This window comes from Megalops cyprinoides, chromosome 23 (genome assembly GCF_013368585.1).
Source record: "Megalops cyprinoides isolate fMegCyp1 chromosome 23, fMegCyp1.pri, whole genome shotgun sequence".
Lineage (NCBI taxonomy): Eukaryota > Metazoa > Chordata > Actinopteri > Elopiformes > Megalopidae > Megalops > Megalops cyprinoides.
The window spans coordinates 17,296,453-17,311,473 of record NC_050605.1 but is presented as its reverse complement, the minus strand read 5'-3'; the positions used below and the strand labels follow the sequence as shown (position 1 = coordinate 17,311,473).

At 46.3% G+C, this 15,021-nt stretch overlaps 2 protein-coding genes across 3 annotated transcripts in view; one reads left to right on the top strand and one right to left on the bottom strand.

The window, feature by feature from the left end:
- Positions 1–7,351, bottom strand: part of orc5 (origin recognition complex, subunit 5) — a 33,418-nt gene extending 26,067 nt beyond the window's left edge. The window contains exons 1-10 of the mRNA XM_036518531.1: positions 7,233–7,351; positions 6,715–6,807; positions 6,055–6,246; positions 4,261–4,335; positions 2,586–2,702; positions 2,002–2,127; positions 1,629–1,677; positions 1,159–1,249; positions 669–721; positions 29–141 (exon numbers count right to left, since the gene is read on the bottom strand). Of these exons, the coding sequence (XP_036374424.1) occupies positions 29–141; positions 669–721; positions 1,159–1,249; positions 1,629–1,677; positions 2,002–2,127; positions 2,586–2,702; positions 4,261–4,335; positions 6,055–6,246; positions 6,715–6,807; positions 7,233–7,346 (1,023 nt within the window). The 5' untranslated portion in view covers positions 7,347–7,351. The remainder of the gene's footprint in view (positions 1–28; positions 142–668; positions 722–1,158; positions 1,250–1,628; positions 1,678–2,001; positions 2,128–2,585; positions 2,703–4,260; positions 4,336–6,054; positions 6,247–6,714; positions 6,808–7,232) is intronic.
- Positions 7,352–9,098: 1,747 nt separating this feature from the next.
- Positions 9,099–15,021, top strand: part of lhfpl3 (LHFPL tetraspan subfamily member 3) — a 40,498-nt gene continuing 34,575 nt past the window's right edge. The window contains exons 1-2 of one of the 2 annotated variants that reach the window (XM_036517525.1): positions 9,099–9,864; positions 10,403–10,855. In XM_036517525.1, the coding sequence (XP_036373418.1) occupies positions 10,429–10,855 (427 nt within the window). In that variant the 5' untranslated portion in view covers positions 9,099–9,864; positions 10,403–10,428. Of the gene's footprint in view, positions 10,856–15,021 lie in introns of both variants that reach the window. The other variant, XM_036517524.1, reaches the window with a different exon arrangement.

Here is a 15,021-nt window from a genome sequence, read left to right as displayed (position 1 = left end):
CACTAGTGACAGTGACAACTAGCCACACCTTGAGGAAGAAGCGACGATCTGTGCGGGCCGGGTTGTAGGACGCCAGGTAAGCTGCAATCAGAAGGAACTTGGAGTAATAAGGGAGCTCCACGTGGTCGTGTGCGGACAAACCTGGAGCAAGAGAGAGGGACAGAGTAAGACAAAGAGAGTGAGAGAGAGTGTGAGACAAAGATCAAGAGAGTGTGAGAGAGAGAGAGAGAGAGAGAGAGACAGCTTGAGAGAATGAGACAGAGAAAAGTCTGTCCCCTTTCACTGTATCCAGCAGCTGGCATTCAAAGTGCTATTCAGCAGCACATTTTTTTAAATGCCTGAGTGGTGGCTGCCTAACTTTGCCACATCAATCTTTTTGTGACTCATGAGAAAGACACATCAGAAGTCAATGGAAGCTGCACATTGCAGCTCGCTTCACAACGACACCATCTACAGGCCAGCAAAGCAATGGAGTGCCAAAAGAAACAAAAACCACCGCGACAGATCTCCGTCCAATAACATCCCAGTGCGACCGGCTCAACCAGCAATGGTGTGTGTCTGTATGCGTGTCTGCGTGCATGTTTCTCAATACCACAGGCTGCTATAGCAGCCTGAGCAGATGGTGCTGCTCTTGTTTCTGTATTTAAAGTAATGCTGAATCAACTTACCTCTAACAGCTCCCACCTCCCTCTCTTCTGCCTGCTGCTGCTCCCACTGAACACTGCAAAGCACACACACTCAGTCAGACAGCACCAAACAGCACCGCACACAACACAGTGCAACTGCTGCAACCATCACAACACACACCACCACTGCTGCAACCATCACAACACACACCACCACTGCTGCAACCATCACGCAAACATCACAACACACACCACCACTGCTGCAACCATCACAACACACATCACCATTGATCTAAACACTGTTACACACTTTACTCATTATGTCACTTCAACACAAGAGCTGCTCAAATTAATTCATATGCTCAACATGAAAACTACATGTAAATGTAATCACAGGGTTAATGGCACCGGAAATATCGGATTAACATATGTGGCATAGACAGTACTATCACAGTATTGTCTCCTTTTGGGTAAAAATTTGGTTCCTTGTTGAAACAGCACTAAAACAAAGCCACACAGGACACAGACGCACCTGGACACCTCTCTCAGGTAGACTGTCTGCATGGCTCTTTTCAGGTGGGGCTCAATGTTCTTCCACAGCTTGTGAGTGTCCTTCTCTTTGGCTGAGACAGAAAAAACAGGGTAGAAATTAGGGTATCAGCCATTAACGACACACAGACAAACAAGCCTGGTTATCAAGCATCACCTATTTAGAGCCAATTATCCCCTGACTAACAGACAGCAGCACTCAGCTGGTAAACAAGAGGAAAACATGCACAACCAAACACAGAGCCAAGCAAAGAGCATGAGAGGACAGGCCCAATCTAAACCAGATAGAAAAAGCCTTGCATCTGAAGCACAGCCCTTTTATTTAAACGCATCACACACAACAATAGATCTCCAAAAAAAGGTTGTTTGTGAAGGATACACGAATTTGCAGGGACCGCTTTTTTTAAGAATCGTGGACGCAATTATAGAATCCTGTTCAGTTTCATTTCTTACCTTCTCCAGTCTCCAGGGGCTCACAGAATTTAGAGAAATTGAGCGCCGCCTGTTTTGAACAGAAAAGACAAAACATGAACATAGCGTGCGCGTGACACAGTTTGGGCAGTGTGGGGTGAATACTCCTCCTCTGCGCTGTCTCAGAAGAGCAAGGGTGCCAACAGACTTACTGTCTGCGCACGGATGTGAGCGCATCTGCCTGCGAATGAGTCCGTGTGTATAGCTGTGAGTGTGCGTATGCGCGCGTGCATGTGCCTGTATGCGACAGAGACAGCGTGTGACTGTGTCACAGTGTGCAAGTGCCTGGTTGCCGCATCTGTGAGCGTGTGTGACCGTGTGAGAGAGTGTGTCTGTATGGGGGACCGACTCTCACCAGGTGCCTGAGCTCCCTCAGGTCTCTGCACACAGAGTAGAAGACCCCCAGCAGGATGTTGATGTAGGCAGAGTACAGCTCGGGGGAGTACGACGGGTGACTGTCCTGAGACAGAATCTGCTGCAGCTCCACTGGGCAAAACACACGAGAGGGACAGGATCAGCTCACCCAGCCACCACAGCAACATGAAGAGATACGAGGACTTGCTGCCACACACAGACAGACGAGCATACAGAGACGAACACAGACACACAGACACACACACAGACAAGCAGAAATACAGCAACAGACAGACACACAGCAACGGAGGCGAACAAAGAAATGCAGCCGCACTCAACAGAAAAACACTGAAATACAGCAGCACACAAAGACACACACAGAAATAAAACAGACATACAGCAACACAGAAGCCAACAAAGACATAGAGCCTCACTCAAGAGGAAAACAGACTCAGAGAAACACAGCAAAGAGACACACAGGGTCACAGAGACAAGCAGTAACATGCAAAGACAAGCTGACACGCAGACTGTGGTTTGTTAGACCAGTCGCTGAGCCACAAAGTGTGTTTCCATGAGGTCTCTGGCCTTACCTTTGCTGTAGTTGGGGAAGTGAAGCAGCAGAGGCTCAAAGCAGCCGGTGTTGGGCCGGAACTTGTCCCACACGATCTCGCTGAGCAAGATCACGGTCACGTTATCACCCACCTTTCAGAGAGACCGCTGGTCAGACAGAGCACGCTGGACGTACCTGTCACAGGTACACACCTCACACAAACACGCCCGCACAGTCGTTAGGGAACTAGCCTGAAGGTTGCGGGTTCGAACCTCTGGTGGGGCACCCACAGCAGCCTTAATGAAAGTACCTCATTTGCGCCGTTTCCGGCTGTACAAATGGATAACACATAAAATGTAAGCTAAGCACATCACCCTGGAGAAGGGCATCGGCTAAATAGATGAAAATGTATTGTAGTGTTTCTCCAGCAGGAGGCATGTTTTTTCACTAATGAGAATGGCAGAACCAACAGCCCTACTGAGCAACATCAATTTTCTTAATACAAACTGGTGCAATAACACCAAAGGGACTGCTGCGGCCGCAATCTCGCTTAAACGGCTATACGCAGAAAATAAATACGCAGCGCCTTCCATGACATTCCAAATTACAGGGCACCTCTTCATGTAGTGCAAACGACAGCAACACAGCCCGGACAGCACTCATTTACGACATGTCAAACGCAATTACAGGCCCGACCTCGGCTTACACAGAGAGGGGGGTGAAGTCCTCGCCTTCCCTAAAAAACCAGGCCAGCCCCGCTATAAATGGGCTTTGCCTGCGCTGCGCCGTGGCACGGAGAAAACGAGCAGAATTTCAATGCGGGGAGAGCGCATTAAAAATACATCACTGCAACCACTGTGGGGAGTTGATTGGAGGAAGAGCCCAATCACACAGGCAGTTTGTCATGTCCTCCAGACATTTCCCTCTCCAACGCCGAGCGGCTATCATTACCATCTCATCAAAAGCCGCTTTTCTGGCTGTCTTACAACCGCCTGACACACTTTACAATCACAGCCATGAAGATAAAAGTGTGTTTTATTTATATTTTATACATATACGCGCATATAGGATCGCGTTAATGGGGAACGATGAGCAACGTGGAGGCTGAAAGCAGCCTCACACACTGAACCGCACAGTGAGGGGCTCTCCACTGCAGCCACCATCTCCGCTCCGCTCCAGTTACTCGCAGTGACAGAGAATTACCCTCACCCCGCTTTTTTAAGCAGCTGTTACCGCGAGCATCTTTTAAGGACCAGCGGGCGCGAGGTTTGCCGTCTTCCAGATCAACGAAGGCGGCGGATTCGCACGCCTTTGTGGCGTTTCCCTTTGAATCGCCGCCGTTGAGCTGAAGCGGGATCGTGTTAGCATCATAATGCACAGCCCCACATGCTAACGCTGAACACAGGAGTGACCATAAGGGGCGATACATGCCGCTTTGCATTACCTCTACAGAAAAAAACACCCATGTAAAAAGATTAAAGAGGATAAGCATGTCTGCTTAGAATAAAAGCAAAAAGAGACTAAATTATAATAATTAAACTAACATTTCTGAAGAAGAGAGCAGGCTGAAACACTTGTGTCATCTTTTTTTTTTTTTTTTTACATCACTGTTAAATTACATAATCTGCTGTCCGTGAGTTGGTGAGTTTTACAAAAACTGGTCTGGGATCAGTGTTCCCTGAGGGCTGAAGACTGACGGCGGTCTCTTACCAGCTCCTGCAGGCGCAGGAACCCCGGCAGAAGGTTGGAGTCCATATCCCGAAGAAGCTCCGCCCTGTCCAGTACCTGCACGCACACACAAAAGCCTGAACTTCAAAGAACTGTAACCATATATAAACAATCTAACTGATACGACCTACAATTCAGCACACAAATGCCTTTATCATAGCATGCAAGAAGTGAAAGAAAAGCTCAATTCCAGAGGGGAGACAGTATCTACGAGCTTTTGAACTGACTTGTGCATATTAACTCTGGGATGACATTTTACAAACAATTAATTATTCATTTAGAGAATTAGATTGTTGGGCTAAACACATGAGGACTGACTGGATATCATCATTATGCAGGCGAGAGGCCCTGGCTGATGTGACAAGCGAAAGGGGAAACCGAGACTCCACTGCAGTGCCTCCATATCCCTGTCCTGAGGACCAAACATGTCTGCCGCCACTCTCCCGACACTGAGCTCAGACAATTACGTTTGATTGAGCCGTCACCTGAATGCTGATCAGTCAGGAGTGCGCTACAATCAGCCTGATGTCCTTCGTGAAAGACAACTCGGTAAGGGCACATTAAAAACAAAGCTTATTTCTTATTTCAGTGTATTTTTGCTGAACTGTTCCTCAAACAAATTGGTACTCCAACTAGTGACAAAACTGAAATGAATCAGTTTGAGGTCTCTGTGATTAACAGCCATAGGGAAAAACAATATTTAATTAGGCAATCATGCATGAGACACAGGCATCATCTTGAGAGGCAGATACTGGAGGACAAATAGATGAAAAATAGACACACCTAAACCTTGACCTTTTTAACACAAACACGCCTTCAACTAAATTTGCTTCTCAACTTGTTTCAATTTAAATGTAAAATCAAAATTAAAAGTCAGTTGAAACCACTTGAAACTGATTTTGAATGCAAACCGTGACTTAAAAGCCTCTGGTTCCTCTGGACTGGGACTGGGAAAAACCTCTCTGCTGAGGCAGGAAGCCCGAACTGAGACTGGAACCCTGCAAAGCCACCACGCGCACGCACACACACACACACAAACACACACACACACGCACACACACACACGCACACACACACACGCACACACACGCACACACACGCACACACAGACGCACACAGCACTAACACCCCGTCCATTACAGACAGACACAGACACAAGTCCCTTCTGCGGCACGCAGCTCAACTTCATATCTGCTTATGAGCTGGGGACCGCTGGCTTAAATCCCAGGTCAGCAAACCCAGTGAGCGCAGTACTTTATAAATTAAGAAAATTGGAAACGGCACAGGATGAAAGTGTCACCCAAATTAATACTAATTTAGACAGGAAGTCTGCTACAGGGAGAGCATCGGGAAAGACTGATGGAGGACGCCGTTTCCATTAAGCCCAGAATATTTCAAAGCATTCAGGACTTTGTAAATCATACCGAATAAATGTCAGCTCAAACAGTGAAGGCTGGTTTGGGTAGGTAGTAATGGAAGACTGAAGCTTTACAAAACCTCAGAACAGGTGTGGCTACACCATACTGTTACTCATTGACATTTACGAACCAATCAACAGATGTTTACTACCAAAGCGCTAACAAGAACTGTGCTGCGGCCACAACGTCAGCCTCCACTATTAAAAAGTAAAGGCAACCATGACAGCAAACCTGCAGCTTCAGATGGTCAAACACAAACACAACCATGAGCTGTTGGCCAGGAGGCCCGACGACTGCAAGGAGAGAGCCGGAGCAAGCAGCGGAAGGGGCGAGAGGCCTAGAGAGGGGTGGCACTCACAATGTAACGGGTCTGCGTGGCCGGGACCTGGGCGCACAGCTGCCTGTAGGCCCGGACAAAGTCGGAGAGGGAGGGGCTGCGGGGGAGCAGCTCGGAGGAGGAGGAGGAGGAGCCGAAGAAAGAGAGCAGCACCTGTTCAAAGAGCAGCCCAGCGGAGATGCACTCCACACAGCTCACCACTACATGTGGCATCTGGGGGGAGGGAGAAAAAGCACAGCCGTGTATGAACTCTCATAGCCTGCTCCCTGTACATTACATGACGTCATTTAGCAGACGCTCTTACCCAGAGCGACCACCATATAAGTGCATCACTATGCTAACAGTAAACCAAATCAGTTACTTTGCCACTGCAAGCTACCTGAAGTCTCAGCCACAAAGTCTCTGTGAACAAGACCTGTCTGTCTGAGTGAAACTAGGATGATTTTTTGAAGTGTGAGTGCGCAGAAATTTTTATTTAATCTACAGACCCATCTTCAAAGAATTAAAAAAAAAAAAAAGTCAAACTGACGCTGACAGACTGAAATTTCAGAGGGTGACATTCTGGCATTTTGCGACTTCAAAACGTGTTTAGAATCTGACAGTACCCCGTTATCCTGCACAATACCTGCAATGATTGATGACCGTGTCAATTTATGTGGCACCCCAATTCAGTTCTCTCACCTCCAATTCTTTCAGCAGAGTTTGTGTCACGTGACTCTTCCCGGTTGCTCGGTGACCATAGATGAAGATGGAAGGATAGCTGTATTGCTCTGGCTGTGGAGAGAAGGAAGATAAAATGAATGACACCTCCTCCCTGACAGAAGAAGAGCTTCAGGGGCAAATAAGTCCAAATAAGTCCTTAAGTCCAGCACCTATGTATGACGAGCACAACCTACATTGACTTCAAAAAAAAACAAACAGGTACTCAAAACTGGGCTGTTGTGTATACAGTACCTGCATTATTATACCTACCTACTTGTTGTATCACGGTGTGTTATGGATTTTGCGATCTAGTGACTTTGACATACAAGTATGTGGCAGTGTATGTAGTTGTCCTGCCTTAGCTTTCTAAGAGTTCTTGTTTCAAATCATCGATCCAGCAACACGACGTAACGGCAGCTATAACAGAGCACACCATGACAGCTGGTAAGTGACGGCAGTGATCACCCGCTCGGGTCCCTCTCGCGGGTCCCTCTCACCTGTCCCAGCAGCGACAGCAGCGCGCCGGCCTGCGCCTCCCGGCACGGCAGCCTCGCCGCCGCCAGCCGCAGACGCTCCTCCGCGTATCCCGGGTGCTGAAGCTGGACGGACATCCTTCTATGCGTGCACTGAGTTCGCTACTTACTCGTATAAGCTGAAAGTTAACGTTAGCTAGTTAGCCTGTCGGTTTTGCTAGCTTTTTTGTTGCAGTTGCCGCGACAGCAGACGATGTTATTAGAACCACGCGAGGAAAACACTAAATGCTGAAATACTGACCTACCGACTGCAGCGACAGCGGCGGTGTCGGGAATTCGCTGCCTAGCTTAACTAGCTAACCAGCTAACAAGACATTTATACTTTCTTTTCAGTTCATTGGGAAACGTGAAGTCGACATACAGTGTCGCGGAACTTACTGTGCGACGAAGAACATTTCTTTTTCTATTGTGTGTCAATTAGCTAACTTGGTAGCGAAGTACGTTAAGACTTTCTCATTTACAAGCATACCCAAATTTACCAAGTTCACCACTGACTGATTTCCCGCGCCACAGACAAATCGTCATCAGTCGTTTCCGTCTTTATGGCCAATCATGGCCTTTCTTGCTCACATTTACGCGTGGGATTCTGGATACTGTAGTCCAAATTGTTCAGAAGACTTTTTAGAACGGGTCAAATGGGCCTATTTTGATTTAAGTGTAGTTTTGATGTCATCATTATGCACCGAACGCCAACTTAATTAAATTTAGTAGGTTCAGTGAAAACAATTTAATTGGAATATTTAAATATATTAGTTAATACATTTATCAAGCTGAAAACATTTCATTACACATTTTCATTTGATATATTTAGGATTTGGTCAAGACAAGAAACTTACCAATGTTTCCAAGTTTTGTTTTTTTTTGTTGCTTATATATGAATCATTATCATCATCATCATCACCAACAACAACAACTTTCCTTTTAGGAGATTTGTTCATTCTTCACTAATTCTGGACTGCTAAACATTCTTGACATGTAGTCTACATAAAATATGATAAATCTCTGACTTCATTTCCAAATACAAATAACTAAATATTCGTACATATATATAAATAAACAATTGCATAGTTTATTTATGCATTTATTTATTTTGGAAAGAATTAATGTTTTCGAGCTAGATTTACATTTCTCTGGAGCACGTACGTTGGAGTAACTGGAGAAATGGTTTCTGTACAATACGTTTATATAAATATGCTGTAGCTACATTTAGCAATACATTTGTTTTTGATTAGAATTGGGATTAAGAGTTGCTGTAGGCTTCGTTTCATTTTTTCCTCAGTATTTAATTACAGATTGTCAGAATGTGTGGCAAACAGCAGGCAGAAACATGCTACCTGCTGAGATAAGTAATCCTTCAGATGCTGAGTAAAAATAGACCTCCTTTAGCCTACTTGAGACCTGCCACATGCCGTGCGTTCTCGTTTTTGATAAGGTATCAAGAGATCAGGAGTTCAGAGGACTTCTGTCCAGTTGCCTTTCTCCTACAGGGAGGGCACCGATTCTACATCAGCAGCAATGCCTACAGCTATACCAAAACAAAGAGACGGTATGAAGAGGCAGTTAATACGAATGAGCAATTTAATGAGGAACATGTATTACACGATGATGATGATGATGATGATGATGATGATATTGGGTGTGGAAGTCTGAAGAGACGTAGTTTGACAAAAAAAAAGCCACCTGTCGCAGGAGATGATATTTTTTTCTTAAAAGCTCATTGCTGACGTCACTTGTGGCCGGCATCTGTGTATGCGTGACACATGCATGTCCTCGAGAGCTCATGTCCGCCTCTGGGTAGCCTAAACTCGCGTCACATCGAGAGGGGGGAAAGGGGAAACGAGAGGCAGAGGCTGCTGATTAGCTATCACAGTTCGTGTGTGATAGATGCGCCGGGTCAGTCTGTGATGCGCACTCGTACCTACTGCGTGCGTTGCGGCGGGGCAGTCTGTCTGCGCTGAACGTTATCGCTGCGCCGCTATCGCCAGCCCGCGACAGCGCGACAGAACCCTCTTCGTTCGACAGAGCGACGGACGACCAATCTTCAACACAGAGCGACGGCTCGGCCGAGCAATCAGGCGAGTACTGTGGCCAAAGCAGGCTGCGCACTTCAAGCAAGCGCACACTTACTTCAGTTAACACACTGACTTAACGGTGGAGAGGTTTTTTTAATCAATCCGAGCTCACACACGGCTGTTTTTTCCTCTTCTTTCACTAAGCATTTGAAAACAGGATTAGCGAGGATGGATTGTAATGCTGGTGCTGCTGTCAGATGCAAGCCAGAAAGCGACTGTGGTGCAGAAGACCAGTAGCAAGCTAGCGAATGACAGTCGGCTTGTTTTGAGCACAGGTGTTTGAAAATATTAACGTATGTATATAGCTATATAGACATGTAACTTGTCAATCCACGATGCAGACGAAGAACGGCATATAAGTGAAGAGAATATCGCCGCTACAAATAAACGAACCGGCTTCATTGACTGCTTTGCATCGCTTTTCTCTCTCCTCCCTTTTCGGCATCACATTCAGCCGAAGGAAGCTGAAGGTTGTTCAGCAAAATTATCCCCGTGGCAACCACGAGACTGCGTCTGATCCCGAGGTAGACATTAGTTCTTTGACTCTTGTGGCGATTTAATTTTTAATTTGCTTCTATAATTATATAAACAAATGGGGCCTGGTATTGTTAATTGACTATAACTGCGACAGTACAGTGATTGTTATTTGAACAATTTGGAAGCGATACTTCAGTAAGACTCGATTCCCATGGTTAATTATTTATGACTACAAGTTTCCTTTCAGTGTTAACCTTGTAGCTAAGCGCTCAGTCTCAGAGTCGCGAACATAGCGTACGGGTGCGGTAGCGGTGACCCTCTGTAAAACCGTTAGACAGGCATAGGCTACAGAGGTAGAAAGAGAGGGGAGTCGATTGGCTAACAGGTATCGGCACGCTAGCTCAGGTAAACTGTTCTCATGGTGAACAATCCAGGCAGATGTTGCGAGCAATTTAGTTGGCTACTTCTAATTCACAGTGATCATTTGAATGCCGATGGGGAAAGACCTTCTGCGCAAACACGTCCAATAGTAGACTATTATCATTCTGCTCTGCTGTCAGACTTATACACTTGGTGTCATTCCAGGACAACAGTTCACGCAAAACTAAAACATGGTACCCGGGACTCCTGCAGCCATGCTGCCCGCCTCAGAAGCTGCTAAGATCTACCAGACCAACTACGTCCGGAACTCCCGGGCCATCGGGGTCCTGTGGGCCATTTTCACCATCCTGTTTGCCATTGTCAACGTAGTGTGCTTCATCCAGCCGTACTGGATCGGGGACGGCGTGGACACGCCGCAGGCCGGCTACTTCGGCCTCTTCCACTACTGCATCGGCAACGGGCTGTCGCGGGACCTGACGTGTCAGGGGAGCTTCACCGAGTTCAGCTCCATCCCCTCCGGCGCCTTCAAGGCCGCGTCCTTCTTCATCGGCATGTCCATGGTCCTGGTCATCACCTGCATCGTCTGCTTCGCGCTCTTCTTCTTCTGCAGCACCGCCACCGTCTACAAGATCTGCGGCTGGATGCAGCTCGCCTCCGGTAAGTGGCGTGCGGCTGGTTTTGCTGTTTTCTTTTGCTGCTGCTGCTGTTGCTGTTCTCGCTGCTGTTGTTACCAATTTGTTTATTTGTGCCACGGGGCGGTGTTGCGAGACTTTATTGATTCAATCTATCAAACCGTGAGAAGCACCGTGCCCCCAGCGACAACTGAATTGTTCAAATTCAAGGGCTGATGCATCCAGATGGAGAAGGTGCAGTTCTCACCTTGATGAGCCAGAAGCGTGGTGATGCAGATTGAATCATGACATAATTGCGTATGATTTTTATATTTATTTATACATATTTAGCAGTTTGCTGTGCTGCTAATCGACCATTTTGCGCACCATGACAGTGGGAATGTTAAATACAGTGCATTTTATGTTGAAAAATAAACAGCGGTCGGTTATAGCCAGTTGGAAAATAATAAGGTATAATAATAAAGACATGTAATAAAGACAGTAATAATGCTTTAGAACTTTGAGGTGGCTAGAAATAAAATTTGGCTTGTATATGACAAACACAGGTCAGATGTTTTCTTGAAGTGTAAGACTGCATTTTGTGTATGAGTTTTTACTGTGCTCTCACCTGAGCACCTGAAACACTTCCCCCCTAAAGGAACCTCTCATGACTAAAACTATCTCCTACTAAACTATAGAAAATCTAATGGTTTAATGCACTTGTTAGCTTTACCTGCTAGTTTGTACCTTGCCTGGCCAACCTTTGGAACTTTGTCATGCAGTGCTTCTAATATTGTTGACTCTGTATGGTTTTTCGCTTGTGTTGTATTGTACCTCACTTGTAAGGTAGTTGTACCTTTGGATAAAAGCATCTGGCAAATGAATAAATGTAAAAAAAAAAATGTTAAATGTCTTATGGCCTTGGAGTTGAAAGTTAAAATGACCAGGTACAGTGAGGGGTAGAATGATTTAGAATGGCTGCTCAGAAAACATTACTCCCTCAACGTCCTCAACTTAAAAGTTAAATAAACCCCTTACTGCAAAATAACAAAGTATGATCAAAAGGCAGTTTTTCATTCTCTTTCAGTGTGATTACACTGTTTTGCTGACCCCTGGTACATAGGATCACAGGCACAATCACCAGAAATCTCACCCTTTCTTCACAGAATAGTTACAGGTATGATTGGCGTTTCCTGTGTTTAACAGCCAAGGCACATGACTGACACATTAAAAGACAGATTGCAAAGGAGAGCGCTGGCAGTTGTGTAAACGCCCTTGATGAAGCTGGCACAATTACTGTGTTAATTCATCAATCTCCTTGTCTGCAACTGGCGGAACAAGCCCTGGAAGAGGTGGTGTCCCTCACTCCCTCAGCCACTCCTTTCACCGACAGACTGATCATCTCCTCCAAGATGGGGTAACTTTGTTACCCCTCACAAGACGACGAAAAGGCCAGCAAAGTAGTCTCAGCCACCCGAGTACTGTTTGTTTGGCTCTTATTCAGTGTTAAACACTCCACTGTAACTAAAACAAGTACCGCTCTTAAAAAGCGCAGCAAAAAAAAATTAGCATAAGGTTATGCCTGACTGCTTTGTCTCACATTTTAATTAAAAGCTTGCAGAACCTGTCAAAAACAAGCAAACAGGCAGAAATTGAATATTTGAGAGTAACTAGGAACACTTGCTTTCAGTACTTGCCTCTTTAAGTATGTCCACTAAAATCTGGAATAATCTATACTTAGAAAAATGTTTATTTACATAATCACAATTCTTGAAGTCAGCTTGGTGGGGAAATGATTTGGTTCCTGAAGAAAGCATCACCATATTTTACTCATATTGTTTTCCATCAGCTTTCAGAGCAAAATTAGATGGAGCATAATACATCTGTGTCCGTCTATCTACAATGCATTGTATTTTGAGTGATACGTTGACATCCAAGGTCAAAGAAGGAAGACAGCTACAATCAAAGGCAAAAACAGGATGTGGTCCCAGATGTTTTGAAACGGGTGGTCATTTTTTTGCTTGTTTTTGTTAGAATATCTCTGTATCATTGGGTCTTGGGAAAGTGTTGCTGAGGCAAGTGTTGGAGAGTGTTGGGGATGGAGCAAGTGTTGCAGAGCAGCAGATCTGTAAAGGTCAGAGGTCACAGACGGGAAATGATCCCGCAGCACAAGATCTTAGCAGCTGGCAGCTGTTCAGATGACCTTCAACTGGACATCCAGCAAACAGGGGGGCATGTCACTAAATCGTTAGATTCGGACCGGCACATTATTACATTAAAAAACCCTCTGTACAAAGCAGACATCTGCTTCTCCTACACAGATGTTGGGCCACTACAAAAGACGGTTAGCTCGCTCTTTGAAAGCCTCGGTTCTCTGTTGCAAAACAGGGAATAAAAACACAGATGAAGGGACCGTTTATGGGAGGAATCCAGCCCCCTGCCTGGTCTTGGACTGAATTAAACTGTAAGCCTCATCTAATGAATGTGGCTGGTGTGTTTGTGTCTTTGCTTTTACGGGATGAAAGCAGCCAGTAGGCAGGGGCTTTGAAATGGACACGAGGGAGGAGGGGCGGCCAGGAGTCAGCCAGCCGTGAGTTATTACTCACTATCAGAATCCCTTATACTTTACCCAAGGGTTAATCAGCCCAGGGGCTGAGTGGTGTGTGTGTGTGCGTGTGTGTGTTTGTGTGTGTGTGTGTGTGTGTGGAGGGGGATGCAGTCAGTCTATCCACAGCAGGTCTTTGGTATTACTTTACATTATTGTCATTTACCAGATGCTCTTGCCCAGAAAGACTTACAGGTTACAGTTTTTACACGTTATCCATTTATAGAGCTGGATATTTACTGAGGCAACTGTGGGTTAGGTACCTTGCCCAAGGGTTCAGCAGCAGTCTCTCAGAGGGGAATCGCACCTGCAGCCTTTGGGTTGTGAGCCCTGCCCTTTACCACTGTGCTCCACTGCCACCCCATGTTTGTCCTGAGATTGGATTGATACAGTGGAGCAACCGTTGCCTTTTTTCACGTTTTAACACATCATCAGGATCTGAGCGGTCACCACAGAGCCCCACTGTGGGCCCGGACGGCAGCACCGCCGGGTGCCGAGCGGTATTGACGACTCGACGCTCCGAGGGCAATGTTGTGAAAAGCAGTCAGCGCTGGTAATGACAGCAGGCGCCCCGATACGCTGCCACTCAGAGCCGCCCGTCTAATATTGATCCAAGGACATCATTACGCCCGGCTCCAGCGGACAGCACGACATCAGCATACACCACACAGCCTGGGCCCCATCCAAAATATTTCCCTTTCGCTCCTCTTTAGCCCGTGCTGGGTACACCTGTTTTGCAATTGCAGCACCCCCCCACCCCCACCCCCCATCCCGAACCACACACACACACACAAACACACAAAAACACACACACACACATTGTGGTGTTTCCCAGCGCTGCATTACCACAGACTGTCAGAGTTAGTTCAGACGATCCGCGCTGATGGTTTGAATGTCCTTGTGTGTGCACAGCAGATAAGCCCTGACCTTGGAGTTTTATTAAATCCAGCGTTTGCTGTTCTCGGAGAGAATAGGCTCGTGGCTTACTCGGACTCTCCATCAGCAGCTTATTACAGGGTCAGCCCACAGCCCCAGCAACAAATGGTCAGTCTGTACTTTTTCTATGCTAACTATAGCTCTTTAGTTTGGCAGTATATCATGTATTTTTTTGTGTTTTCCCCCTTTTTTTCCCCAACTTTTGGTAATCTCTGACTGTATTACTTAAGTTCTCACCACGACAACCTCTGCACTTGAACGGGAGCACAGGGTGAGGTGAAAGAAATCCTTGAATGTATCCACATGTCAGTGTAGCTATTTAGACACTACAAGTCACACAATGCACTGCAGCGAGGGAGGTGCTCATTGGAGGATAGGCACTACTCCACTGACATCATCCTTGCAACTCACAGGTGCCAAATGAGTCTCAGGGTGCTGAGAGAGAAGTGCAACGAGGGAACCTTGGTCGACCTATCCACACTTACACTCAGCATAATGAAGCCAGTTTGTTCCACAGCTGATGTCAGATGATGTGGCCAGTTCTGAGCCCAGGCTGTAGACGAGCACCTTTCCGACAGAATAATCAGAGCCTCCTGGGTTTTGAGACTTTATCCTGCTTGTGGAGAAAACTCCCATTCAAGGAGGCTGAACCTCTGTGGTTCTGTGGTCAT